The following is a 27,913-nucleotide window of genomic DNA, read 5'->3' as shown; positions in this document are numbered from 1 at the left end:
ATATTTTCGGGATTACATCGGATTACAAAAACTAAAGAGGTCTTGGGTTTGATTGTATTTTCAATGAATCAAACACAAACACAGTCCTAGGTACGCTTGACCAAGATCTAGGCTGATGATCCAAAAAAGGGTCCCAATGGTTGGCAGCCTTTGTTGCACTGAAGGATGAGTCAAATTTTTTAAGTAAGATCTGAAAGTCTGAAGTGAACTTTTGGTGCAAGATTATGTTAAAGAAGACAGCACTTTTTGTTCATTGTAAACGGCAATACTAATCTAAAATGGTTAGTACAAGGATGTGAGTGGGGATAGGGGTTAGGTGACAACTGACATTTTCTGAGCACTCAAGCAAACATGGATGAAACAACTCCGAGTAAGTTAATGATGAGGGACAAGCATCATAACATGTTTAAAAACTCATAAGTCGATTTTGCATTATATGTCTCCTTTAATGAAAATAGATGTTCCCAAATTCGAAATGAGGTCAGAATTGGGGAACAGATTTTTCATATACAGTACTAAATTATTCTTCACAGATCTATCTTTGCCATCCTCACCTCGAGGTATCAGTGCATCTCTGTCGTGTTCTCCAAAATACTGCATTAGGTTTTGAAACTATCACTTTTCAACAACATCAATAGCAAACATTTTATTTTCACAAAATATTAATGTTACTTTCTAAATTGTATCATTAATTTGAGTTATTATGAATATATATTTTATAGGGTCTTTTTGTCACATAGGAGGACTAACCACTCTGCTATTTTACAACTCCATCTTTGGTAGAATGTAGGGTATTTTTTACATTTTAATTTAAGAACATAACTTATAATACACACTTGCCAAAAACAGCTCATCAAAAATCTAGTAGGTAATGTCTCACCTATGATACGAAACCCCAAATATAAATGCTTTTTCAATTATGCAATAAGTTACACCACTGTCCTAGCATATGTGACGCTCGGCTGAGCCACTTCCTCTCTACTTCCCCTCGGAAACAGTGTTGCTATAGTAATCGTATCCAAGCGAGTCGTCATGACAACCAGAGAGATGCGTCTGATGCCACAATGTCATGGGCTGTTTTATGAGCAGATCAAACATGGACTGAAAATGAAGCAACAGAAGAGCAAGAAAATGAGAAATGTACAAATGCAAAGGTGTTCCCTGAAGGCAGCATCACAGTCTGTGAATCCTAGAGCTGTAATAATGAGCTGTCAGGAGCATAGGAAGTGGGCCAGCACCTGTTTCACATGAGGCCCAGAATAGGACAAGATGCTGATGTTGTCTTTTTTGTGTTCAGTTCAATTAATATAAAAGTCCATTGGAAGGTAGGGGTAAACAATTTGGGAAAAATATCAAATTGATATTTTTCTGACAACCATTGAGATTAGATTTGCGATTGTTTTAATAATAGGATTCTGTTCACATTTTAAGTACGTCCAGAAGAACTGACAAAAAGACTAAAATATGAACTGACAAATTCAAGAATTTCAGAACATGTTTGTAGAGATGCAAACTTCACAATTAGCAATTTTTATGCAGAATAAGAGGCAAAATTGTATTTATTTATTTTTAAGAGGAAATTATGGTGCTTCAAAAATTGCAGTATTTGCATCAATTAAGTGTTTTTCGATTCAATTTCGAACTGATTTCGATCAGATATCAGTTTGATTTCCATTAACCTTGCAACCGTACTGCAAGGTAACTACAATGTTTAACCGGATAAAAATGTTATGTTCTAACACATCTACTAAACAGATTTTGAAATCAGATATGTATTTTGACATTGTAATTTATTCCGGATTAATGTGAAAATGCTACCAGTTTGAGGACAGAACATTGTTGAGTAATGCAGTACAAAATTGCAGTAGCCAATACAGAACATACTCTAAACTTCAGATGAATTATCTAAAATCTATTAGCACACTTTGCAAAAATGATGCAACTGAAAGAAATCAGGTTGTTTTTTTAATCATAAGAGGAGGAGACCAAAGATTCAGACTCGGGAAACTGAACAAAGTTTATTTACAGACACAGAATGTGAACGTAGACAGAGCAGACATTTGGGAGCGGTGTCGTATGCAGTAGTCTTGGAGCAGGTCGTGGGTCGCAGAGTCAGAGGCTGGGGTGTTCGTACTGGACATGGAAAGCTGGGTCAGAGATGGAGGTGAAGAGTCGCTCCAAGGAGTAGGATCATGGTGGATACATGAACAAATAAACCAGAGCATGACATGAAGAAAAAACGGAAGATGACAAGACAATCTGGACCTGAGTGTTGGATCCTATGTCCTTTTGAACTAACAGGTGAAGGCTTGATTGAAGCAGGTGTGCAGAGGTGGTGCCAGAGTCTCGGCCCAGCTGCAGGCTCAAACACAGAAGGGAGGGGGGAAAAAAAACAGCACAGGACCCCCCCAAGGGATGGATCCCGGAGGTCTCAAGGAGCCTTAACCAACTTGGGAGGGTTGAGGGGGCCTGAGGGAGGACAAAACTCCTGAGGGCGAGGAGCAGGGCATGGAGCAGGGCGAGGAGCAGGGCAAGGAGCAGAGCGAGGAGCAGGGCGAGGACACGATGAGGTCCCTGAATGGAAGACTGTCCAGCAGAGCTACAACGGTCCAGACAAGGGGCCGAAGACAAGTCGGGAGTGGACAGGCAGGCATCGTTCTGTCGTAAAGACTGACGGGGAGACCGAAGATTCAGACTCAGGAAACTGAACAAAGTTTATTTACAGACACGGAATGTGAATGAACGTAGACAGAGCAGACAGTTGGGAGCGCTGTGTTGCAGGGTCAGAGGCTGGGGTATTCATACTGGACATGGAGAGCTGGGTCGGAGGCGGAGGTGCAGAGTCGCTCCAAGGAGTGGGATCACAGTGGATACATGGACAAACAAACCAGAGCATGACATGAAGAAAAAATGGAAGATGCCAAGTCGACCTGGACCTGAGTGTCCTCAGTCCTTTTGTACTAACAGGTGATGGCTTGATTGCTTGATCGGAAGCGGAAGTGGTGCCAGAGTCTCTACCCAGCTCCAAGCGCAAACACAGAAGGGAGGTAGGAAAACAGCACACAAAAAACCCAGATCCTGACAAAGACATTTTCTGAACCAATCCTAACAACAAATAACTGTTGCCGGATTTGCAATTTTACAGGTCTCTATTTTGGTACCACTGTTGTTCAGAATCAGACCCAAGCACAAGGAATAATATGCATATGAATGCTTTTCATATTTGTACCAACTTTTATTTATAAGAAGTGACACTAAATCAACTTTTTTTTGCATCAAATTGTGCATATGGTGTTTTAATAGCATTGTGCTGCCTCCAGCGCTCACAGCGATTTCAAGTACTTGAGGACATCACACAAGACTGCCCTGATTACAGCCAGGCATCTCTGATTACAAACACCTGGCTGCAGAGGCAGAGTTTGAAATCTTGATACCAGTTAGACCAATCACACTGTTCTTGTCCGTGAAAGTATCGCTTCCATATGGTTCTCATTCAACAACATGCCTAGATGGACCATATGGGATCCCAGGCCTGGTTGATACTTTATGGTTCTCATAAAAATGCTTATTTGAATGCAAATACTTTTCTTTTTCAGCTAACTAATGGGTAATAATGTAGGACAAATATATTAGAAATACGGTCTCAAAATAAGTTATATTTATTTAACCAATGTAATTTTTTTCATCTATGTATAGTGCAGTCAGTCAGCCTGTTTAACACATGAAAAGCTGCTCTGTCAACCCATGACACAAGAGGAAACCCTGTCCTGCTTGGTCTCCAAGGAAACCCCTATCTCTGTGTCTGTCTGTTGTCAAGGTAACATGGCAAAGGAAAACATAGCGACAGAGACGAGGGTCAAGAGCATCAAGAGGGCTGATGGGTAGATGATGAAAAGGGGCGGGACTTCATGTGTGCGGAGTTCAGGGCCATTGGAGATTCAAGGACTGAGGAGAGGTACATAAATCATCAAAATATATTGGATTTGCATACAGTTTGGTGGCAATAGTCCCCTTTTACATTACCCCTCCAGACTCTTAATATTTCAGCACCTGCCCCCCTCCCCCTTCCCAGTGCAGTTTAGGCCCTTTCCAGCTGCAAACCTCCTGGCCTACTTTTACATGACTTATTTCAATGAAGCCAAGTCGGGACAAGGACAGCAAATACTGGGTCAGTGGTTTTCCTACAAAAGCACATCCAAATGGGGATTACTGCTGGAGAGGTACAATAGAAGCAGAGCAATTGTTTTGATAAAGAAAGATACATGTCTTATTATAGATAGATTATAAAATAAAAAAGTAGTAGTAGTAGTAGTAAGTAATACGCAATATGAATTGTATGGGAACATGGATCATTTATCTCACTTTACGCAGATGATGTTATTCTTTATTTACCTCAACCAGAATAATCTCTCCTTGTTTTTTTTATCTAGTGAAAGCAAAAAGTGAATTTATGATGTTGGGCGCAATCCTCAATGGTGACTTCGTACAGACTGCCTTTTAAAGTAGCAATGATTTTGGTCCCTACGTTGCTTCATTTGAGTTGGCCTCTAGCTCCATCGTGTGGCGTGAAAGGAAAACTGCTTGCCATATAGCCTGCTACAAATCTATACTACCATGGTAATCGCATCTGATCAATATTTTCCCCACAAACTGCCAACATACTTCTCTAGCATTGATCTATGTGTCCTCAGTGACCTCATGTGACCTTGTTCACCTATCTCTCTCCTCCTCCTCTCCTTTTCTACTCTCCCTCTTTCCCTGTATGTTTGAGTAGATTATTCCTGGCACTAGCAACATGGCTGAAGGTGTCCGCAGCAGATGCCTGACAGTGGGCCAGGAGTAAAGATAGCAGAGCGTGACCCACATCAGCTGATCTGGAGTCAGCTTACACCGTCCGGTGCTACACACTTCATAAAATGTCGGGGTCTAGAATAGGTCTCTACACACGCTAGGCAAGTCAACAATAGACTAGCTGGAGAATAGCAACGTGTCAGCTTTGGAAAGTTAAAGTTTTGGTCATTTAAAGGTGCCCTATGTAGCTTTTCTGGTGGAGGGACCCTCACCTGCTTGTCATGGTTGTGAATATGTTATTGCTTTAATTAGAATGTTTCTGTCATTATATAAATAAGCAGGTGACCCTATCAGACCAAACTACAAGTCAAATCTGTAGAGGGTCGACCTCGCTCATAGTAAGAAAGCAGGATTTTTTGAGCAACTGTGGGCTTGTAATGAAATAAATACTAGATATAAACGTTTAATGCCACCCCGAGGAACATTACAGTCAAAGCAACAACATTTTCACAAAGACAAGTAGGTGATGAACCCCCCAACAGAAAAGTTACATAATGCCTCTTTAAAAACAACATATAAAGAATCAAACTGATGCATGGTATGTAAATAGTAAATAGTCTCAGGTCTTAGGGGCTCATAATGAGAGTTTGATCTTCCTGTTAATTTCTGTTAAAGGGGAGTCAATGTGAGCGTGTCCCGGGCCCCCAAACTCGGGTGACAGGCCTGATTGCCACACATTTGAGCTAGCATATTCATTCACAATAATCAAATAAACATCTTGTATTGTCCTCTGTTCTACAATAGTAGAATAATGCTCTCCTTAAAGTGACAGGTTAGACTACTCATTTGTCTAAAACATAATTAACATGATTATATATACGTTTTTACTAAAAATCTTGCCTAGTTTTCTCTAGTTTTACGATTTTGGTGACATTAATAATCTTATTTCCTAGTTGGATATGGGGAGTAGATGTGACATATGTGGAGGTATGTTAACTAGCAACCATAATGCTAACAAGGGCCTAAGGTTTAACTTGCACAATAGTTATGATATGACAAATAAAAATAGGCTAGATGACAACACCTTCATTGTGTTAAATCAATCAGTTTAAACTGTCAAAAAAATGCCTTTCTTGTCTCACTGCTACATCCTGCATTTTCCAACATTTTGTTTTCTACATTTCTTCTCACAGTTCCACTGATGTAAAACTATGATAAATGTTCACCACAGGTACTATCCCACCAAATCAAGTAATAATAAAAAAATATATATTCATCTGTCAAATGCAGCCATATAATCAGCTGGATTTTGAGGATTAGGTTATAGAAAATAAATTCACAAACATAAACTATAGTAAATCCAACTTAGATTACATAAGAGCACTGATATAATATAATTAATGAGTCCTTAGTAAAAAACATTGCCACACTGCCCCCTACTGTCTCCTCCTGTTTTGCAGGATAATAATGATCACAGTATTAATTATGGATTTTATGAGCAAATATAGACTGATGATGGCTTGCAGAGGGCATACATAAAACATGAATGCTCCACTCCAGGCACCCGGGAATTACCCACAATGAACCACACTACAATCAATCACAGACTCATAAAACAGCAATAACAAGATCAAGCTAACGTTTAATATTATTATAACTCTAGAGTTAGCTATGTTAACAAACTCACTACACGGGATTTCAATGATACATTTTAAATGACTGTGTATTGACTTCTGTTACTCAGTGAACATGTCATACAGTGACTAGTACCAGCAACAAAATGACTCATGTCATAAATGAAAATTATTGTGTATCTCTATGGATCCTGACCCAAACTGCTTTCAACAATGTGTTTATATAAAAACATATTAAACCTATTAATCATCATGAGTTTAATCTGTCTTTTTACATGTTTTTACAATATCAAAATCTACAAATGCTTCAGCTAAGTCACTCATTTGTTATCAACTTCTCCTTTCTTCTATTGCCCCATATATATTCTTTTAATCTATGTAAAATTATTAATCGACTAATACAAATTTTGCTCAACCGATTAATCAACTAAAGGCCTACAGCATTACTACTATCCTTGTACTAGTTGAAGATGTGTTAAGGATATGGGTGTGTTTATTTTTGGGACTAAACCTGTAACAAAACCAGGATTAAAGCAGGACTTGTACAGGATCAAACCAAGAAGTAAACTGGGATCTAACCATGCCCAAACCACAACATGCATAATATTCCCAGTAACATTTTATGAAGCAAAATATATAGAGACCAGAGCCTTCCCATCAAAACATTATGATTCTGTGTTTCATTCTCCAGAGTGCCACAAATGACTTTAGCAAAGGTCAAACCAGGACAGAGCTGTTGATATCTATATAACAACCAGCAGAAAACAGTGAGGTACCAGCAGCAATCTATGTTACGAAGAATAGTTACCCGCAGCGAGGAGGCACATCGGAGCAGCAAGGCACTTACCTGCAACACACAGACAGGCTTTGTTAAATCTAGGATTCAAATCAGACTTCAGTAAAATTAAAAGGTCATTATCATTTTAAACAAATTCTCAATAATAATTTAGAACAATTTTATATTTTAATAATAAATATGTGATAGAATGCTGGAAAAAACATGGCACTTAAATACAGCGTTAGTTAAAATCAGTGTAAATTCATACAATTATTAAAGGTCCTATATTATGCAGAATGGACTCATGTAAATTTTAACCCATGTTAAAATGCTGTTACCTGATCAAAAACACACCTGGAGTTGTGTTTTGTTTCATTCATAGACGTTTGAGTAATCCTGGATTTTTAGGTTGCCTACATTTCCAAAGCTCTATCCCATGTTGTGATGTCATGAAGCTTTTGTTTAGTAGAGACTGTCAATATGAGGGGTGAAATTATCCAAATGAATTTAGTGAAGATGTATGAAGTTTGAAAACACATTGGAGCACTTCCTGTATTGCTACATGACATCAGAAGGTGGAACAGAATGTTTTCTATTTGAGAAAATAACTAAATAAATAAATATACATAACCTAACTATGCAAGATTTGTGTGTTAAACATATATGAATGAAACAAAGCACAACTCTGGGTATGCAACATTATCATGATTATCAACATACATCAGAAAGTAGCGTAAAATAGTCCATTTAAGTACAAGAATCTTAATATCAAACCCAGGAACAAAAAGGTATTTGGAAGACTACGAAGACAATATGTATTAGGCCTGAAGAACTGTGTCCAGTTTGATCTGCTAAAGAAATAAGCATGAGATTCATGTCCAGTTATTAAGTGTTTTACAGAATGTGTTTTTTGTTGCTGATTATACATTAGGATTAAGATATCCTGAGTTTTGAAATTGTTTGTTTGTTTTTTTTTTGTTTTTTTGTTTTTTTAGTTGTGGGGCAACACAAATTTATTTGAGAATATGCATACACAATTACACTCCACAATCCAAAGAGTGTCAGATTAACTGGTTACTTTTTCCTTTATTTTAAGAATATACATGTCTGGGGGATCAAAGATACAATATACAAAGATACAGACTTGGGGTAAAAAGTTATTTACTAACATGGAAATGTAAATGTAGATTGATGGAGTAGATAGTAGAGAGGGAGGTTGTAGGCTGAGGTCTTCGAGCCGCTCTTAAGTAGCGGGGACAGAGGCTAGGGTGTTCAATGTTTAAAATAAAATGTTGTGTGTGGCCATGACAAATTTTCAACAAACTGGGTGTGGTCATGATCAGCTCTTAACGAAGCAGCCATTTTGAAAGCATAAAAACCCCTGTCACATTTGCAAACATTGGTGGATTCAGACAAACCCAATGTAGTGTCTGCATATTTTGATGACCTGGACAAAATGGTCTGTGGATTAAAATTCTATTTTAAAGCTCCAGCACCCCCTGTAAAGTTACAATGGGCTGTAAACATTTATCTCCAACATGACACTGTAAATATTGAATCATATGACAAGCTAAGGTCTCCCACTCTGGCTTTACAACAGTTAGCAATGTTGCAAGGGCCCTTTATCATCGCTTGCTGTTTTAATTTAGATCAAAACTCCTTTAAGTAGCCCTTTGCTTTGTTGACAGTGCTGCAAACCCCTGGCCTTCTCTCAAAAACTTTATGATAAAGTAACTTGAAATGGTTTTCACTTCTAGGTGTGCCACATCAAGGTTAGTGGAAGTGTGCAAAGCAGTGACCAGGCTGGGAGGCTAAAACTGATGAAAAAGTGTGTCTAAACTGACTGGTAGTGTGTGTATATATATAATGTTTAAAGTGTATTATTTCTTTGAATTATTTTATGAGATTATGTAAATGCATTTTATAATTTGTAATAATCTGTTCCACCACAGCACCCGTATTTCCACAAATAGAATGTGACAGATTCAGAAATACATTCTTGATAAATAAAGCTAAATAAGTGTTAAGCTGCCATCATGTGTGGTCCCATGAGTCAGCATTAGCATTAGTGCTATCAAACATGTCCAGAGAGCTAGCTACAATCACTTTTAACAGCACAGGATATGAGGATGGAGAGGCTCTATAGAAATTACAGCCTGGTGTCTGGAGTTTGCTGAAGAGGCATTTGTGTGTGGTCAGGGTGATAAGCGAGAAGAGTATAAGTGCAGGAATGGCCACAGTTTTTAAAAGAACATATATACGCTCTATGGAATATTGAATACGAAGGGATGACATTATTTTACAAACAAGATATGCTTTGATACCTATGAGTCAGCTATAACAAACCAGCGAATATCTTATGGGTGATAGAATGTAGTTCTATATTTATAGGATATCTATGGTAATTTTGCGATTTTTTTGTGAAAATGGTTGTAGAAATTGTGATCCGGTATTATTGTATTTAATTATTGATGAAACAGGGAATTCAAAGTTCAACTAAAAACTGTGGTGGAGAGAAAAGATCTGGTGTAAAATATGCAACAATAGCTATAGCTAAAATGCAAAATCATCTGAGACTGAAAAAAAGATCTTGCAAAATTCCCTTTAACTGTAGACAGCTAAGAGTACACAATCACAATCGCAATTTAATAATCTGGTAACGAACTTTTATACACACACCTGTACCAGTTTTTAATGTTTTATATGGACTTGTATACTTGTTTTGTTTTTTTTTAGTTTGTATTGTATTTTAAACAGGGCGCCCATGAAAACGAGAGCCCAAGTGCTCTCATTGGGTTCCCCTGTATAAATAAAGATAAAGAAAGAAAGATAAAGACTTCCACAAAGGTATTCACCCTGCCTTGCAAAGTGATTGTGCTCAGACTTACGTGCTTATGATTACGTGTTTATTTATGAACTCTTGTGACTGGATTTTTAACTTATGTTTTTGAAAATCCATACATTTTTCTTCAAGAGTAACAAGCTATTAGCAAACCCAACCAACGAGCTAACTCATGCTAAGAGAGAACTTAGTTAAAATTTATCTTGTTTATGTTCATAAAATTAATATTACAAGATGAAAAGAAGATAAGTATTTATTTTGTTTCTGAAATGAAAAAATAAAAATGAATAGAAAAGGCTGAGAAACAAGCGCAACAACAAAACACACAGTTAAGTAAAAAAAAAAAAAAAAAAAGTGGCCATTTTGGTTCCTTTTATGAATCCAGAAAGAAACAGCAGTAGTGCCCATTCAGGGGTCAGAGTTCCTTGGTCCTTTTAGCTGATGTGTGCCACCATTGTCCTCTTCTGTTTCGCCTAATGACATGATAGATGGACCTGCTCCTCACTGCTCTCACACTATGGACAAAACACTCTTTAGTCTTTATAACTGAGGAAGTCCACAACCCAGGAATGTCTCAGTTAAATGCATCTATGGTAGCAACAGTCTGAAATCAGTGGATGAAGATAAAAGCTAAAGGAATGACCAGAATCTGTGTTCGGCACCTTGGAGTGTCCTCAGTGGGGGTGTTTACTGCCAGAGTTCATGGTTGTTGTGTTGACGCAGTTTGCTGTAGCAACGGTTCTCTGTCCAGTCCTCTTGTGCAAGTCTAGGACAGTATTCATTTTCAGTGTAGGTATTAAGTAAGTTCTGGTACACAGTAGAAGGAAATGTTTGGATCAACTTTTTCACAACTAAGCAACGTGGGTGTGAAAATAGAAAAAGGAAATTGGATCATGTTGGAATTGCTGTTTTAAATTTGTAAAGGTTCGTCCACTATTTTGTTGTTGAAATTTAAAGTACTGGTAAATAGAGAAATGCACATCCGATAAAAGTTGCGACTGTTTTCTGGATACAAAGAAAAAAAAATTGGAAAAGAAAGAACAGATTTGCTCTGGAGTTCTTTGGAGTTCCCATTTTTTTTTTATTATCTTAATAGGGCTTGACTCTGAAAATAATAAAAAATTGGAAGCTCCAAAGAACTGCAAATCTGTTCTTTCTTTTCTGAAATTTAAAAGTATTATATTTCACACTTGTCCTTCTTCGTACTGATTTATTTATTTATTTTTTGGGGGGGGGGGGGGGGTGTTACCAGTAACAACTTGGCACTAGAATTCAGTTTGAATGAAAGCTCCACCAGTGTAAATACTTCTGCTCAGGTCCATCTCTTTTTGTTGTCAGATATTCCAAAATGTGTGGAGCCATTTACAGTACAATAGTTAACTGGCATGTTTTTTGTCACTGTCTGAATGCTATGTGCTTTTGTAAGGAGGTCATGTTTATTAATCGATAATCGTCATTATTCAGGTCAAAATATAATCTTATGAAAGAGATAATAAATTGTGACAATTTTTGATGTGATTTCACAAACAGTGAACAGTAAACTGTTGTACTGTTTCATCTGTCTGTTTATGTCACATTTATTTGAATTTATCAATCAGAAAGTTTGATTTCATAAGGCTGGTCCCATGATTGTAAATAATTAAAAAAGATTGTGAATCATGAACCCTTAACATGTTTGCTCTCAAAAGTGATAACACTAGAATGATTTCGTGATACTCCTGGTTTGAGTATGAATAGTAGCGTAGTCTTTGGTAGCGTCCTAAGTAGTTTTTCTCAGCCTGACTATTTTTGTGTATGACATGGACATTGTTTGAACTTGTCCTCACTGTTCTCTCTGTCCCCCTCCTGTCCACCAAATGGAGTCTGAAGGAGACAGGAGCCACGCCAAGGGCAGCGGGACATCCCATTCACTAACACTGCTCACACTGATCTACACATCATTAAAGTGAGCCTGTTCACTACTCAGCTTTAGTCAATTCAATGCCTCTTGGGAGTCAGGAAATCACTCAAGAAAATAGGGGCCTTCATCTACTACTTCAATTCTTCACTTTCAACACTTAAGTACTTTAATTAACTTAACTAAAAAAAATACTGTGATACTAAAGGTCTGTCCAGTTATACCCATTTGAAACCATAATAGAATTTTAAGATGTGGAGTGACAGTTGACTCCACATCTTAAAATTCTATTATGGACAAACAGGAAATATTGAAATGTAGACATATTTCTGGTCAGATATGTATGTAGCCTATATGGCTGGACTAACAAACTAACAGTCAAACATGCACTGCCTGGCCAAAAAAAAAAGTTGACACCAAAAAAAAAAAAAAATTACACACTTCAATATTTCATTGGTCTGCCTTTAGCTTTGATTACGGCACAAATTTGCTGTGTCATTGTTTCAATAAGCTTCTGCAATGTCACAAGATTTATTTCCATCAAGTGTGCATAAATTTTTCGCCAACATTACATTGATGATGGTAGAGTCTGGCCGCTGTGCAATGGATGGGTCTCCACGATCCTTCCAGTTTCTAATAATGTGTTGGACAGTTCTTAATCCAATTTTAGTAGTTTCTGCAATCTTCTTAGATGTTTTCTTTACTTGATGCATGTCAGTGATCTGACCCTTCTCAAATAGACTAATATCTTTTCCACGACCATGGGATATGTCTTTCAACATGGTTGTTTAAGAAATAAGAAGCAACTAATTGCACCAGTTGGGGTTAAATAACCTGTTGCCAGCTGAAAGATAATCGCCCACGCAGTAATTATCCAATAGGAGGTTCGTACTTATTTGCTTAGTTAAATCCAGGTGGCGACTTTTTTTTTGGCCAGGCAGTGTACTTTTAAAGTTGACTAGTCATGCTTGTAAGATTTTCTGGCAAGAATGACATCTCTCTGTATTTTTTATATCAGTCTGGTCTCCACATCCTCTGTCGGGTCTCAAACATGGCTGTGTAATTAGGTTTGTTTTTGTTTTATTTCAGTGACACATGTGAAGCAAAGGAGCTCATTGGTCATTGATCATTTTGAATAAAATTACATTACTCTCATCTCAGATTAACAGAGTTCGGTTCTTCACTCACTGATTCTACAGAAATCAAATTTGTCAGTCCCCTATGATATTAAGATCCTTTCTCTTTCCTCATAAGCAACCCTATTTGTTTTGATATGGACAGACCATACGTGTCCTTGATTGGGGAGGTTCAACGGTGACTCATATCTTCATAATTATGGAAGTGTGTATTCTGGATCTCGGATTCAGGAGGAGCAGTGTGGTTTTCGTCCTGGTCGTGGAACACTGGACCAGCTCTATACTCTCCATCGGGTCCTCGAGGGTTCATGGGAGTTTGCCCAACCAGTCCACATGTGTTTTGTGGATCTGGAGAAGGCATTCGACCGTGTCCCTCGTGGTGTCCTTTGGGGGGTGCTCCGGGAGTATGGGGTCCGGGGCCCTTTGCTAAGGGCTGTCCGGTCCCTGTATGACCGGAGCAGGAGCTGTGTTCGCATTGCCGGCAGTAAGTCAGACCTGTTCCCGGTGCATGTTGGACTCCGCCAGGGCTGCCCTTTGTCACCGGTTCTGTTCATTATATTTATGGACAGAATTTCTAGGCGCAGCCAGAGGCCGGAGGGGGTTTGGTTCGGGAACCACAGGATTTCATCTCTGCTATTTGCAGATGATGTTGTCCTGATGGCTTCATCAAGCCAGGACCTGCAGCAGGCACTGGGGCGGTTTGCAGCCGAGTGTGAAGCGGCTGGGATGAGAATCAGCTCCTCCAAATCCGAGGCCATGGTTCTCGACCGGTAAAAGGTGGTTTGCCCTTTCCGGGTGTGTGGTGAGTCTCTGCCCCAAGTGGAGGAGTTCAAGTATCTCGGGGTCTTGTTCACGAGTGAGGGAAGGATGGAGCGTGAGATTGACAGGCGGATCGGTGGAGCGTCTGCAGTGATGCGGTCGCTGTATCGGTCCGTTGTGGTGAAGAAGGAGCTGAGCCGGAAGGCGAAGCTCTCAATTTACCGGTCAATCTACGTTCCTACCCTCACCTATGGTCATGAGCTCTAGGTAATGACCGAAAGGACAAGATCGCGGATACAATCGGCTGAAATGGGTTTCCTCCGTAGAGTGGCTGGGCGCACCCTTAGGGATAGGGTGAGGAGCTCAGTCACACGGGAGGAGCTCGGAGTAGAGCCGCTGCTCCTACACGTTGAGAGGAGCCAGCTGAGGTGGCTCGGGCATCTGCTCAGGATGCCTCCTGGACGCCTCCCTAGGGAGGTGTTCTGGGCATGTCCCACCGGGAGGAGGCCCCGGGGAAGACCCAGGACACGCTGGAGGGACTATGTCTCTCAGCTGGCCTGGGAACGCCTTGGGATCCCACCGGAGGAGCTGGAGGACGTGTCTGGGGTGAGGGAAGGTTGGGAGTCCCCGCTTAGACTGCTGCCCCCCGCGACCCGGCCCCGGATGGATGTATTCTGGATCCCAGGCAATTTACCATTCATCGTTGCAGCCCTAAGTTTTTATTCTTTCTGATGAGACAAAAAAAATGGCCACACTACTTTGGGACAACTCAACCTCATATACAAATGTTTAAAAATGCAAACAACAAATAAGAATATACTAGTTACACTGCAATGAGGTACAATATTAATATTTAGTCATAATCATTTCATGTAAGCTCAAACAATGTTAAACTTATTACACCTGTAACCTGAGAAGACATATTTGAAATTGCATTCTCAGCAGCTAATTGAAAGTCAATGAAGAAGAAGCCATAGTTAACATCCAAATCATCTTGGTATTGATTTGGCCAGACCATGTATAATGTCTGTAGTATTTGTGGTGTCAAGTGTATACTACTGCACAGACTAATGGCACCCAAATGGGCTTTTAGACAGAACTGCAATATTAATATTCCTCAAGTGTAGCTGTACATATGCTTGTTATATAGGCCCAATGCAATAAGAGCATCTAAGACACACAGGCTGCTATTAAGTAATCCTATAATAGTAACGGTTAAGTTATATTCAATGCTTGTACTTCGGATGTTAATGGTATCCTGTAATTCATAGTGTCTAAAAGCAAATAGAACACTGTTAGTGCTAGATGGTGGGGTCCAAGGAAATGGAAGTTATCATGTAGCTCTGGTTGCTATGGTAATGTGTTAGCTTCTGTTGCTACAAACAGGCCTAAAATGCTAGATTCCTGACTGTTTCATTGTGTGATGCAAGTTGAGATAAGGCTAATAGGCCAAATCTGTTTTATAAAGTTACTTCTGCTGACTACTTAACTACCCCAAAACTATTTCCTTACCCTAACCTTAACCAATTTCCTCACCTTAACCTAATCCCGTTTTCCTAACTTAAAAATATGACCCTGTTCCTAAACGTCATCACTTCGAATGACCAATCGTAGCAGACTGTCCCTCCTGACCCGGCATTCTAGCATTAATCATAGAACACCACTAAGCTAGATGGACAGAGGAGAGAGGAGGCTGTCATTCTGTGCCGTGGAATATTTTCCCAAATCTCATCAACATTCCACAACTTGGAGACTTGGACTTTTCATTCCATCGACCCGACTGAGGCAACACCCGCAAGGCCAACATCAGAAATTCCATCTGTAACACCCCTGGAATGTTCAACAGGTCCAGTGCAACATTTTGTAATTGTAACTGGTAAGTCAAAATGGGCTACTTCACACTTAACTCCTAAAGCCTGCCAACCAATCATTTTTTCACAAATCTTGCTGTAACCTATTGCATTGGTGATACCCTGCCAGTAAACTATTCAATAAACTACTCATTGTAAATCACTAATTTCTCTGCACCCTGTCTCCTGTTTGAAATGGGGTTTGAGAGATCATACTTCAGGAAGCACTACACAGAATTTTGTTGAATAAATAAACAACAGTTAATTGCCAAGATCATGGCCACACTTCATCTTTAATGCCATGCAAGCTCTTACCTTTGAGTGAATATAGTCTGAGTAAGTAAGGGTATTTTTAATGACTGCAAACTCAGGCTAATCTTTATAATGGTCTGCTGTCCCAATAGTCCGCAAACTGTAGTATTTTGAACTTAGCCAAAAGCCTTAATTAGCTAATCTTTGATGATCAGATTAGTGAAACACTATTCAGAATTCCCTATATAATTACATTAATCAAAAAGCAGAGGAAACTAATTGATCTGTAAAATTAATTAAAATATAAAATAAAATAAAAATATAGACAAAATATTTTAAAAGACACTGCATACTGCAAACACATACTATTTTGCAGACCACTGTGGCCAAGAACAAATGCCTGTGACGATGACTTTGTACATAGAAAAACGGAAGAAAGAAGGGAAGAAGACGGCAGTATGACAGTGTTTTTCACACTAATGCTATTTTAAGTGCCTCTTCAGGTGCAGTATTTTTTGCCTGGAGCATGAGCTGACAGATAAGGTGGCAATATTAACTATATAACAAAGTGAATTTGTTTAGATTGTATTTTTCAAAAAACTTTTGCCAGCATGTCTAATTATTACAGTAATCCTTTTACACATAAAATGTATTGCATATCAAATAGGCCTGCACAATTTTGAAAAAAAAAACAACTGTTGCAGTTAGATGTGATTAAAAAGCAGTTCACTAGTTTATTGTGATCATTGTGAACAAATTGAGGACCATTAACAGTTCAGAACATGTTTATAGAGGTTTAAACTTCAAGTACCAAAATATTCTAGCCAAAACACAGCAATTATTCCAGTATTGACTTAGCTCAAAACCACAGAAAAATCAGCATCTGCACAGCATACTGGCAAAGCATAAGCATGTTCATCTGGCCAGCAAGTGAAACTACCAATAAGTCACCGTACTATGGGCATGATATATTTACAAAGTGCAGCAGAGGTAGATTCCACTACCGCATTGACCTTCATCTCCACATAACACATGATGGTGATACAGAGCTAAGTGGACACTGTAGTAATATACGATCCCAAATGCCCATATGTTCTTAATGTACACTGTGGAGAGCTCTGTAGAAGTCATTGGGCCATTTTATAACATGGGTAAAACTACTCATTCAATAACGCTGATAGAGGTTCCATCATAACCTTAACTTAGGCAGAGCATATAAAAATGACACATGCTACTTCCTGGTTGAAGTTTTTCATTGTAGTCATGACAATTCCTAAAAATACAGGGCACTATTTATGAAGTGTTCCTGATTTTTGCTGTCTTAAAAACAGAACTAGTTCATTTGAAACAATTTGCAGTGGTGTGACGTTTTTCCTTCCTTACATTAACTTATGAATTCTGAACATCCAAATTATTCACCACGAAGAGTTTATAAGAGTTTCACAACATTCAAAGAAGAGCTAAGTTTTGCTAAGACAATAAAGTTAACAAATGCTAGTCGTTACACAGCTGACTTATTTTTACCTCAAAAGCAGCTTATACAATATACCTGTACTGGGGAAAGATGAATTTTGAAAAAAACTGGTACAGGCTCTTTAATACACAAAAAAGAAATTGACTGGGTAGTGCAAACCAAAATTGGAATAAAACATAGCCAATAATTATAGTCATTTTTGCAGACTTGTAACAATTTAGACCAGTGGCATGTTTGTAGTTAGTTTGTTAGCATCTTTTTTGTAATACTTCTGGCATTATAACCTCTAAGCCAATGTAAAACAAGCTCTTATAACCACTCTAAAAATCCTCTTTTGTGATTTCTTGTAGGGGTGAGGGGAAGCACCTGGGGAGTGGGGAGTCTTGGTACCTTTCTTTAGTATACTATACTGTAACAATAGCTTTGGGGGTCATAGAATATGAGGTACTTTGCTTTGCACATTTCTGTTATAATAGCAAGTTGAGAATGGGTTTACTAACCAAATTCTCCAAGCCATACAAATCCAAAACTCTTTTTTAAGTAAATCCAAAGCACTTACACTTACAAAACAGTTACCCTCACTGCATCACTATAGTATGAATAAAGTGCTTCCTATTTCATTCTCTAAAACAGCTTGGCACTTTTCCAGACATTCGGCCACTCTAACCCTATGGGAATATCCAATGCAAAAATTAGATTAGCAATTTCATCTGCCCCAAGGCAAAATGTTGGACAAAATGAATCGTAGTTTAATGTTTTGTCATAAGCACTTCACTACTAGGCCACTTGCAACTGAATTTCTTTTGATTAATTCTCCAGCACTGACAAATGTTATTTTAAAGTATGTCTTGGGTAGCTGGTTGTTGAATATTCCAGTTGGTTTGCTCAAATTGATGCTATTCGAGTTGTAAAAAGAAGTGCATTGAAATATACAGTATATACTTTTTTGCTATTCTGCTACTTTGGATGTGAATGCTTGTATTCTGTAAGTAAAACCACAACTTCCTTCCTTTATCCATACAGCAATGTCATTACATTGATCCAATCACATTGACAACACTATTTAGTACATCAGGTTAATTCCAATAAAGCTTGGTATTTCTCAACATATGAGGCGGTTGTTTGACAGCAGGAGGTTCTAATCCTGTCATGTGTCTCACTGAGCACTGTGCTGTGAGTCTTGGCTTCACTTATTTTGCAGAGAAGATCTTTTTTACTTCCTGGGATAGGATAGTAATTATTTGAAATTGCGCACTGTGTTGAATGAATGCTATAAAATCTGGTGAAATACGTTAGCCATAGAGGAACAGACAGACTAATGAGCTCAGATTTTTAAGATTTTTTAGGGATTTCATTATAAAATAAGAACTTACAGCTCAAAGGCGGACTATGTAACTTCTCTGTTGGAGGGTGTGCCACCTGCTTCTGTCCATGAATATGTTATTTTTTTTGTTGGACTGTTAGAGTAACTTAAGTCGTTTTCACACATGTTAATGCACTCTGTGGACCGACCCCAGTGCACACTGGATTTAGTTCTGTTTACTTTACTTTTGGGTCAGTCTTGTTCACATACGCCGCACATCAATCACCCCAAACACCCCAAACACCCTTTATATTTAAAGGTCCTATATTACACAAAATAGACTCTTGTGAGCTTTGTGCCATGTTTGAATCTGGAATTTTATTTCATTCTGTCGACATCTCCAATTCCAAGGCTGAAATTATCCAAATGATTCTAGTGAAGGTGTGTTTAAAAACACAGTGAAGCACTTCCTGTACTACTACATGACATCACAAGGTGGAGTGTTTTCTGTTTCAAAGAAGATTTGTGTGTGAATAAAACAAAACACAACTCCAGATATGTTTTTGATGAGGAAGCAACATTATAACTCAGCAAGCTCAGAAAATAGCACATAATACGGGCCCTTTAAAAGTTATATATATATATATATATATATATATATATATATATATATATATATATATATATATATATATATATATATATGTGTGTGTGTAAATAAACTTAATATAACTTCAAAACAAGTCAATCTGTGTGCCATTGGTGTATCTTGGTGTGGTTGTTGGACTGATTCCCAGGGAGCAGATTGTGGATGAAGTGGCCAGGCCTCTGATTGCCATGACCTTCCCTCTGTCAGCTTCCAGTGTAACAAGTATGTGTGTGTGTGTTTGAAACTGAATGACAAGACAAATAAACACAGCGAGGAAATCGGCTCCATCTTCTAACTTGTCAGAAGGGGAAATGAGGAGCATGTGTTATCAGGTTCAGATCAGGTGTGGTGTTTGATCGAGTTAAAAATGGAAATGGAAATATGCTGGTCTTGACAACAATGGACACAACACAGTGTAATCAAAGGTGGTGATATCATACAGTATTAGTGGGTGCTTGGAAAGATGGCAGTCAGATTTGTGGGGTAAATAAATTGAACTGTCTCCATGGAGTTGATATTGTTTAGCCTAGAATTTCTACTAATCTTATCTATGTCTTTGGAGAAAAGCAAGTAGAGACAAGCAGGTCAGAAACATTACATAGTGCACCTTTAATGAAGAAAATGTTATGGAAAATAAATGTTCTTTTAAAATGGTTAATGGAACTTAACTTTCTGTAATCAATTGCTTAAGTCATGATTCATGGTGTGGTCTGGGGATGCACATCTAAATGTGTACGTCATTTTGTTCACTACAAATCAGTTTATCATCAGTGAAAGTAACCACATACTGCACATATGACTAACAGGGGTGTGGTCAGATACATTCATTTTGGGTGATTATTCCAGTAAAAATAGCAATCATGTTATGAAACAGCCATCTGTATGTATAACACAGTTCTCTGTCAAATATGTTTGTTGTCACAGATAATTACCATGCAGCTTCAGTGCCCTAATTATTTTCAGACAGTCTGTTAAATACCCTCAAAGCCATTCACTGAGCTTTGAGTCACAACAGTCACATTCCTCAAATACCTCTTAAAGTGAAACAATATTGAGGAGAAAAGCTCAAATCCTGTCTTGCTCGGTCTGTGGTCAAAGTCCTGCCAAATTCTCACACATACTTACACATCTTCAATACACACGGACACTATATGTTTGGGGGCTAACATTCATACTTTCTGAGGCATTGTGGATGAAGCGAACCTGAAACCTTCTTGCTGTGAACCATGGGTGCTTGGCATTGGTTACTACTAGGGGTCCACTTAACATGGTCACAAATCACTAGCAACACAAAACATGCTGCCAAATGTTTCAGACTTTATGCTAATGTTTTCTGAGCTAGCTTGTAGCCTAATAGCATCCACATTATCCAAGTGCTAATAGGTCTTCAATAACCTTCAACCCAAGGCTATCAGGACATCACTTCCCCTTCACTGACAGGACAGACGGTTGGAGGGGGTGGATGGGGGGTAGCAGCTGTGATGGATGGGACGGGGGGAGATCAGGGGTGACAGAGCGAGGAGGGGAGGTATATTGACAGCCCCTGCAAACAGGCAATTGACAAAGGATTAGCCAGGATATCAGATAATTACTACGCTGCTACTATGTCAAACTCAATCATTAGCAAAGTAGTGTTTGTTTACTAGGATGTCTTTATTTAAGGAATGCCATATTTTAGATGGTTATGAATAGTAATATGTGCGATAGGCTAGTAATTATTTGAAATTGTGCACTGTGTTGAATGAATGCCATAAAATCTTGTGAATCTTGACTTACATGTTATAAAATGTCTGTCAAGACATAAGCCAAAGGGGAACTGACAGACTAATGAGTTAATTAAGGTATATAATTGTTTTAAGACTTAGACCACTATCAGTCATGGACCATTGGAATTAAGTAGACAACCTTTAACTTTAATTATACGTTCTATTCAAAGATTGGAAAAACATTATATTACATAAATATGTATGTTGTTGGTACTATTTTTCTTATTTTTCAATTATTCCGACAAAAACTAAATATCTACAATCTCTGGCCTAGATCTTTACTTCCTGGATGTCCCACTTCCACAGATAAGACTATTCAAGTAATAATAGCACAGATAACCTCACCATTATTATGTTATTGAAGCATGCCCCAGAATAGTATGCAACAGTTGTTTACATAGATGTCTTTCCAAAGTCATGAACAAAAGCTTCAGAAAGAGGAATCAGGATCAAATATCCAATTGTGAATTTTTCCCTTTGCTGAGTAACACAAGTAGTGGCTTTGTCTGGTGACTGCTAAAATGCCTGGACACTGTCTGCCTTGGATCAATGACAATGAAAGTGAAAGAGGGCAAGCAAAATGTCTCCTAGGAAAATCTGCAAACAAGCCTTAGCATTAGATTGAAAAAGATGTTTAAATTAGTTACTGTCAAATTATTCTGTCAATTGAAACCATGCTTCCTGGCTACTAACAAGAGATAATATCATACTGATGCTAATATCTATTACAAATTTGTTATTAGTTGACAACAAATTCAAAGGTAGCCACTAATTAGCCATAACATATTTTATCATAGGCATATACTAATGTTAACAATAAACATTAACTTGTTAGCTTATATGTGTCAAAAATAGGAGGTTAGCTTGATATTAGGTCCTCCTTGTCTTTCTGCACAGTTTACACAGTAGCTACATGACACCAGGCCTGTAGAAGGAATGTTACAATGTTGTCCGTGCATACAGCTTTGAGCCCTGCTAGCCTGTGTGATCCCACAGCAGTACAAATATGCTGTCAGCACCGTACATTGACTTCTCAGAGTGACAGCTTAGTGTTGTGACAATCTTCACAACGCTACTCTAATGTCCTCTGTAAATCTCGTTCCTGACTGCTCCTGTTTGATTTAAAGGACAGCAATGAATAATAAATGCCGCTCTTAACTTGCCAATGTTCCATGTATACAACACCAACTTTAGCCCGTAGTTGCTGGGATATAGTCCAGTCAACAAGTCATAACTTTTTATTTTCAAATTGAGAAAAGGATCAGACAAGTGTTTCTACAGTGCATTGAGGATTTCTAAACAGACAAATATGTAAACTGAAATCCTAGAGAATTTTCACAAATAGCAAATCAAATAAAACTGTGCCCTCAGGATTTAACAATGACAATGTGATATAACATTTTGTCTGTGCAGCACGGCATGTGTCTCCAGATAAGAGTTATTATCAGTTGGCTAAAACCAACTATGACTCAGTCAAAGCCTTACAGAGGCTAGCCAAAAGGGTTAGCGTGTGGTTAAAACCTGCATTAAAACAGATGCACTGAATCAAGAGATGACAATTTCAACAAAATAGCCATTTTGCCTAGCCTAAATTCAGGAATAAGTTCTCAAGTGTAACAAAATAACATTGTTAGTGTTTAATCTAAGCTATACCCCACCTCATGGTAGTTGCTATAGGATTACTCTAATTACTATATCGGCTTATCGTTAAATACATGTTAGAAGGAACAATATTTTTGGGGGGTCAATATTTATTGTGGGAACTTTTACTTTGTTGTTCTTTGGCTAAATGATAAAATTTGAGCTGGAGAAGGTTGAATTAACAACTTCCATGGCTCATTACAGATACAAACTAAGTAAAGTACCGAAGTGTTTCATTCTGCTATTTATGTATTGAAGCTCATGTTTTTGTGTAAATCTGCTCTTGGGTTATTGTGTCAGCAAAAATTTGCTTCAATATTGTCGTTTCTTGTCTGTATTTACTTCAGCAATATATCAAACTCCAAAATTTGTTATTGTGACAGGCCTAATGTTGACATTATTTTATTGCCATTTCCTAACTATGTTAAAGCTTAGTTGGAAAATATAGCCTTGGAAAATATGTCCTTCCAATATCACTGGAAAACAACCTAGATACTGCTCTCATTTGCAGCCTCCTTCCTCACATCCATCACATTGTGTGACATGATTAAGCCATACACCAGCTCACTGCTTTAAAATGTAAATGTACCAGGCCTGGACACTCTAACAGTCAGTGCAGAGTCCCTGTCTCATTCAACCTTGGGCATCCATCAGAGCTGCTCAACCGCTCTTTGTCATCTACGGTAATAGGATTTACCCAGACGGATGTATTATAAAAAAGAATCACGTAGGCACTGGCTAATGGAAAAAACAAACAATATAGTGGTCAGACAGCCAAGGCATGATTCAAATGTATAATGAGATTAGCCATGGTGTGGTGTGCGTGGACAATTCAGGACTCTATTGGAAAGACAACGACTTATTGAGGTTTGGTATGACTTGGCAAAACTGTAATGGGGCATGTGTCTGCTTTCAGATGAGCTCAGTATCAAGATATGGAACCTGCAAGCTAGCTTTAATAAAAAAACAAACAAAAGTTATACATTTTAACACAATTGGCATGACAGAGGTGGGTAGAAAAAAATGTAGGCCACTCAAGTTAAGAGGTATAATATTACTCTTGAATTGGTGTCTAAGTCTAGTTGGTGGTTCAATCCCAGTAAGCACTTGCAAATAATGTCATTGCGCAAGACACTGAACCCACACCCACCACACTGGTGTGTGAATATGTGAATGGATGAATGGATTAAAAGCGCTTTGAGTGTCCATAGGAAGTAGAAACACAATATGTAAATGTGAACACTTACTATTTAAATATGAGTACAAAGTCGAAGAAGTCTTGAGTCACAAATGTTTTCATGATGCAACATGGAGTGTCAGATGTTTTTGTAAATATATCCGTTAACTTATGTTACAAAATGTTTTGAATTGTTACTATATTATTGTTTTGATAGTGTGTGCTTCCTGTTTGTCACATCTGTTCAGTGCTACTTGATGAGGCACTTTAAAATAGAACTGGCTGGAGTCAGTGGAGCAGCGTGCCAACATAACTGGTCCAAAGTCACACGCTGACTAATGCAAGTGCAAGACGCATGTTCTCCAGAAATATCCATGGAGGTGCTACAATTTATCTGAAACCCCTATGCAAAAGTAGAAGTAATACATCATAAAAAGTAGACATGTTTTGGTGATTACTAATTTCATGAAAATGTTATAATCAAAATACTATAGTGCTTAGACATTTACAATGTATTAAATTCATGTTGTTTTAGTACTATTCCCTGGCACTGACTTTCCGGAAGACTGACCAGTTGATCAGCATGGCCTCTACATATAGTCTGGTCTGACTTGTTTTTGTAGAAAAAAATGGCATAATGAAATATAGATAGATAAATAAATGAATACAAATGTTCAAAGGTACTAGTAATAGTTTGAAGTGTCCAGGATGCGGACACAGCTTTTGTACTCCCTTATCGTCAAAGGGACAAACAATGCCTTAAAATGCTCCATTCGGCACTGCAGAAAAGAGAAGACATCATTTCAATCTGCTTATGTTTTTGATTGTAAATATGTAATGATGTGTGAGAGATTACAGAGACTTATTTAAAATGGCCAGTAACATCATAATATAGTCCCTTTATGAACTGACGTTGCAGAATGAGCAGCTAAAACAGGCCAACAGATTTTTAACCTAACAAATCTTGCACAAATCCCTAGTGTCTTTCCCTTAAAGAATCCAATCTTAAGAATTAGAATAAGTGGTAGTAGAAATGTCCGTCTGGCCCTCTCTATGGTGAGTTGGAGTGCTTACAGGAAATAGCCTACTGCCACTGTGGTTAAAGCAGTGTGCTGGCTAATAGACAGAAAGTGCCTCAGACTTCTGGACTTTGACAGCTCTGCCTCATTTACAGGAACTCTGGGGAAAAAGTACAACATTCTGTTATTCAGCATCTCCAACATCTAGGCTACTTTTAGCAGTCGGTTTTACAATGATTAAATAGTGCTCATTTGTTAGCCTATTAGCATAAGCTGACCTTGGTTTTACAAACTTGTATATAATATTAGACAATGGAGGGAAATGATTGGTTCTCTGGTGTAATTAATCTGGAGTCTTCTTAAGGGTATAGTATTCAGGAAGAAGGTCACCAACTGCTAAGGAGATGTTATTGCTTTGCCAGGAATGTTCCACAGTATGACTTTAAATTTATGAATCTCTATGGAGTAGAGCAGGTAACACTACCAGGCCAAGTTACAGGTTAGATCTCTGGAGAGGCGGGCCCACTCACAGTAAGAATGAAAAATTCCAGCCAAAGCAATAGCATCTCCATGGAGACAAGATGATGTCAGACCCCTTCCACCAGAAAATTTACACAGTACATTGGTATAAGAATGGGTCAAGTGCAGAGAACAAATTTTCCTATGAGGACAATAAAGTACAACATAACCTTACTTTATAATAGGTGATATTTTGTGGTTCAATTGATAGGAACTTCACCCCAATATAATCCCAATGCCAGTTTGAATGCAGGGAGAAATTGTGGAAAATGCCTTTGAGCAAGTCTGCCATGTTTCAAATAATAAAGGAAAACAAGGATATTTTCACTCATTGGTTGCTTCAGATCATCTCACATGCCTGATATTTTGTAAGCATAAAAACAAGTTCTAAGAAGCAGAACTCTTGGCTGTCACTTTATCCATGACCAAATCAAACATGATGAGACCAGCAGCACCTGTTCTGGAGACATCAGACTCACTGGACATCCATTTTTACAGACAAACACTCACACGGGTTTATCCAGCAAGCCAAGAAGAAGCATAACCCAATTTAAAACCACCATAATCGGGTAATTACTATTTACCAGGTAGGATGATACAGATAAGCATATTCACAACTAGGAGCTATGTTTACCTATGATACATTTTCAAATATACTGCTTTTCCAGGTGCTCATAAATGCTAGTGACAACACCAGGTCTGCTATACAAGTTGCTATTATTATTAGAGAGTCAACTGGCCCATTATAGCCTTCTTGCGTGATCACCATTGCTTCTACTACAAAATAAAAAACTAGGCTAATAATAATAGCTTATATACTAGGCCTGGAGACATGGAGACACGCCCATCACTGGCACAACGTGAGATCTGACATACATGCACCACCCAGCGCATGATATGAACTAATCTGCATTGCCTCTGTTGATATTATAATTTATGTACAACATCACATGCACGCCTGACAGAGAGATATAGGCTAACAAGATAAAACAAACGATTCAATGTTTCTGGTTACTTCAGTGAGAATTGCATAGTATAGGCTAATATTATCCTCGTGCGATTTATTTACACTTTTGTCCAGGTTTGGGTCACGTACCAGTGTTGCGTAATTGGCGCGTTAAGTGTGTTTTGTCTGGAGTAAGGATTTTGTGTGATTTTAATGCCGAAGTGCACACCACATTCCGCTGAGTCAGGCAGCATTAAAAATGACACCATTAAGCTTGTCTTTAATAAAACATTGAAGCAACATGCAGTAACGTACGGCTAAATGTTAAAAAGTCACCTTGTTCGTGTGAAATGTTCCTGCCATTATAACTGTTGTGATGAATGCACTGTTTCTGTATGAAGTTGATGGGATTGGGCTGTGATGATGGGGCTGGAGCTCAGCGCTGTTTGAGACTTTCATGTTAACTTGACGTTTGTATTAGTATCGGCGTATCAGTTCTCACAATAAAGCGACATGCTATGAACTAGTGTCTTCCATGAATTACCTTGAGGGACACGCTACATTACACTAAGCCTGGTCTCGCGCTGGTCAGAGTTCCTTCATGATGCGGCATGAGGCAGATGTTGACTGTCAGTGGGACCAGTAGGACACGTGTGACGCGGTCACAGGACAGACTGGGACAGAACTGGACCTACCTGTCGCGGTGTGGAGGGCTCGTCATCATTCGCGGGCGAAGGGGTCCCTCCTTCCATCGACGCCGGGGTGACAGGGACCGGAGAAGAAGCCATGTTTTCTTTCCCGCCACTCGTTACTCTGGTAAACAGCTGCTCCCCGTGTCACTGGCGCGGTGTCCTCCAGCAGCGTGCAGCCCGCTCCCACACTGCTGCTCCCGGCTTATGCAGACTCCTCACCGAGCACAGTGCTCCTCTGTCCGGGCGCACACTGCAGCCTCTGTCCGGCCGGACGGAGCTCGTATGGCAGTGGTCCGGTGGTCCAGGACAGAGCAGTCCGCTCAGATGACGCGGTCCCCGGATCCACGCACTCACTGTTTCACACTATACAGGGCACGCGCGGGCACACGCACGCGCCTTCCTTCTGTGTCACTCTCTCTCTTTACGCACAGTCAATGGTCTCTCTCCTTCAGCTCCACTGCGCGCTGTGCTGGTCTTTGCAGGCTCTCCTCTCGCAGACAGAGCACACCTATAGCTGCATGTGTGATGTCCTCTGTCACCACTGATGGATGAGGTGAACACAGCACATGTTCCAGAGCATTCCTCCATGCACTTTTATTTTAGCCCGTGACCTGTCATTCCCACGCGGTCAACACAGGCCGATATCGAATGGCTTTGTTTTCATTAGCCTATTTTAATTAACATGCTCATTTGGAGTTAGTCCATGTTATTGGTCCACAGCGGCGCATTATAAGGTGCTAAAATCAAAATAAGCATGTGTGCCTATTATATCACAAGTGATAATTAAA

At 38.9% G+C, this 27,913-nt stretch overlaps 1 protein-coding gene across 1 annotated transcript in view; it reads right to left on the bottom strand.

The window, feature by feature from the left end:
• The window catches only part of LOC117386071 (ankyrin-2-like), a 100,383-nt gene extending 72,924 nt beyond the window's left edge, over positions 1 to 27,459 (bottom strand). The window contains 1 exon segment of the mRNA XM_055228891.1: positions 27,129 to 27,459. Coding sequence (XP_055084866.1) covers positions 27,129 to 27,221 — 93 coding nt within the window. The 5' untranslated portion in view covers positions 27,222 to 27,459.
• Positions 27,460 to 27,913: the final 454 nt, after the last annotated feature.

This window comes from Periophthalmus magnuspinnatus, chromosome 18 (genome assembly GCF_009829125.3).
Source record: "Periophthalmus magnuspinnatus isolate fPerMag1 chromosome 18, fPerMag1.2.pri, whole genome shotgun sequence".
Classification (NCBI taxonomy): domain Eukaryota; kingdom Metazoa; phylum Chordata; class Actinopteri; order Gobiiformes; family Gobiidae; genus Periophthalmus; species Periophthalmus magnuspinnatus.
The sequence above is the reverse complement of the archived record's forward strand: the minus strand, read 5'-3'. Positions and strand labels throughout refer to the sequence as shown.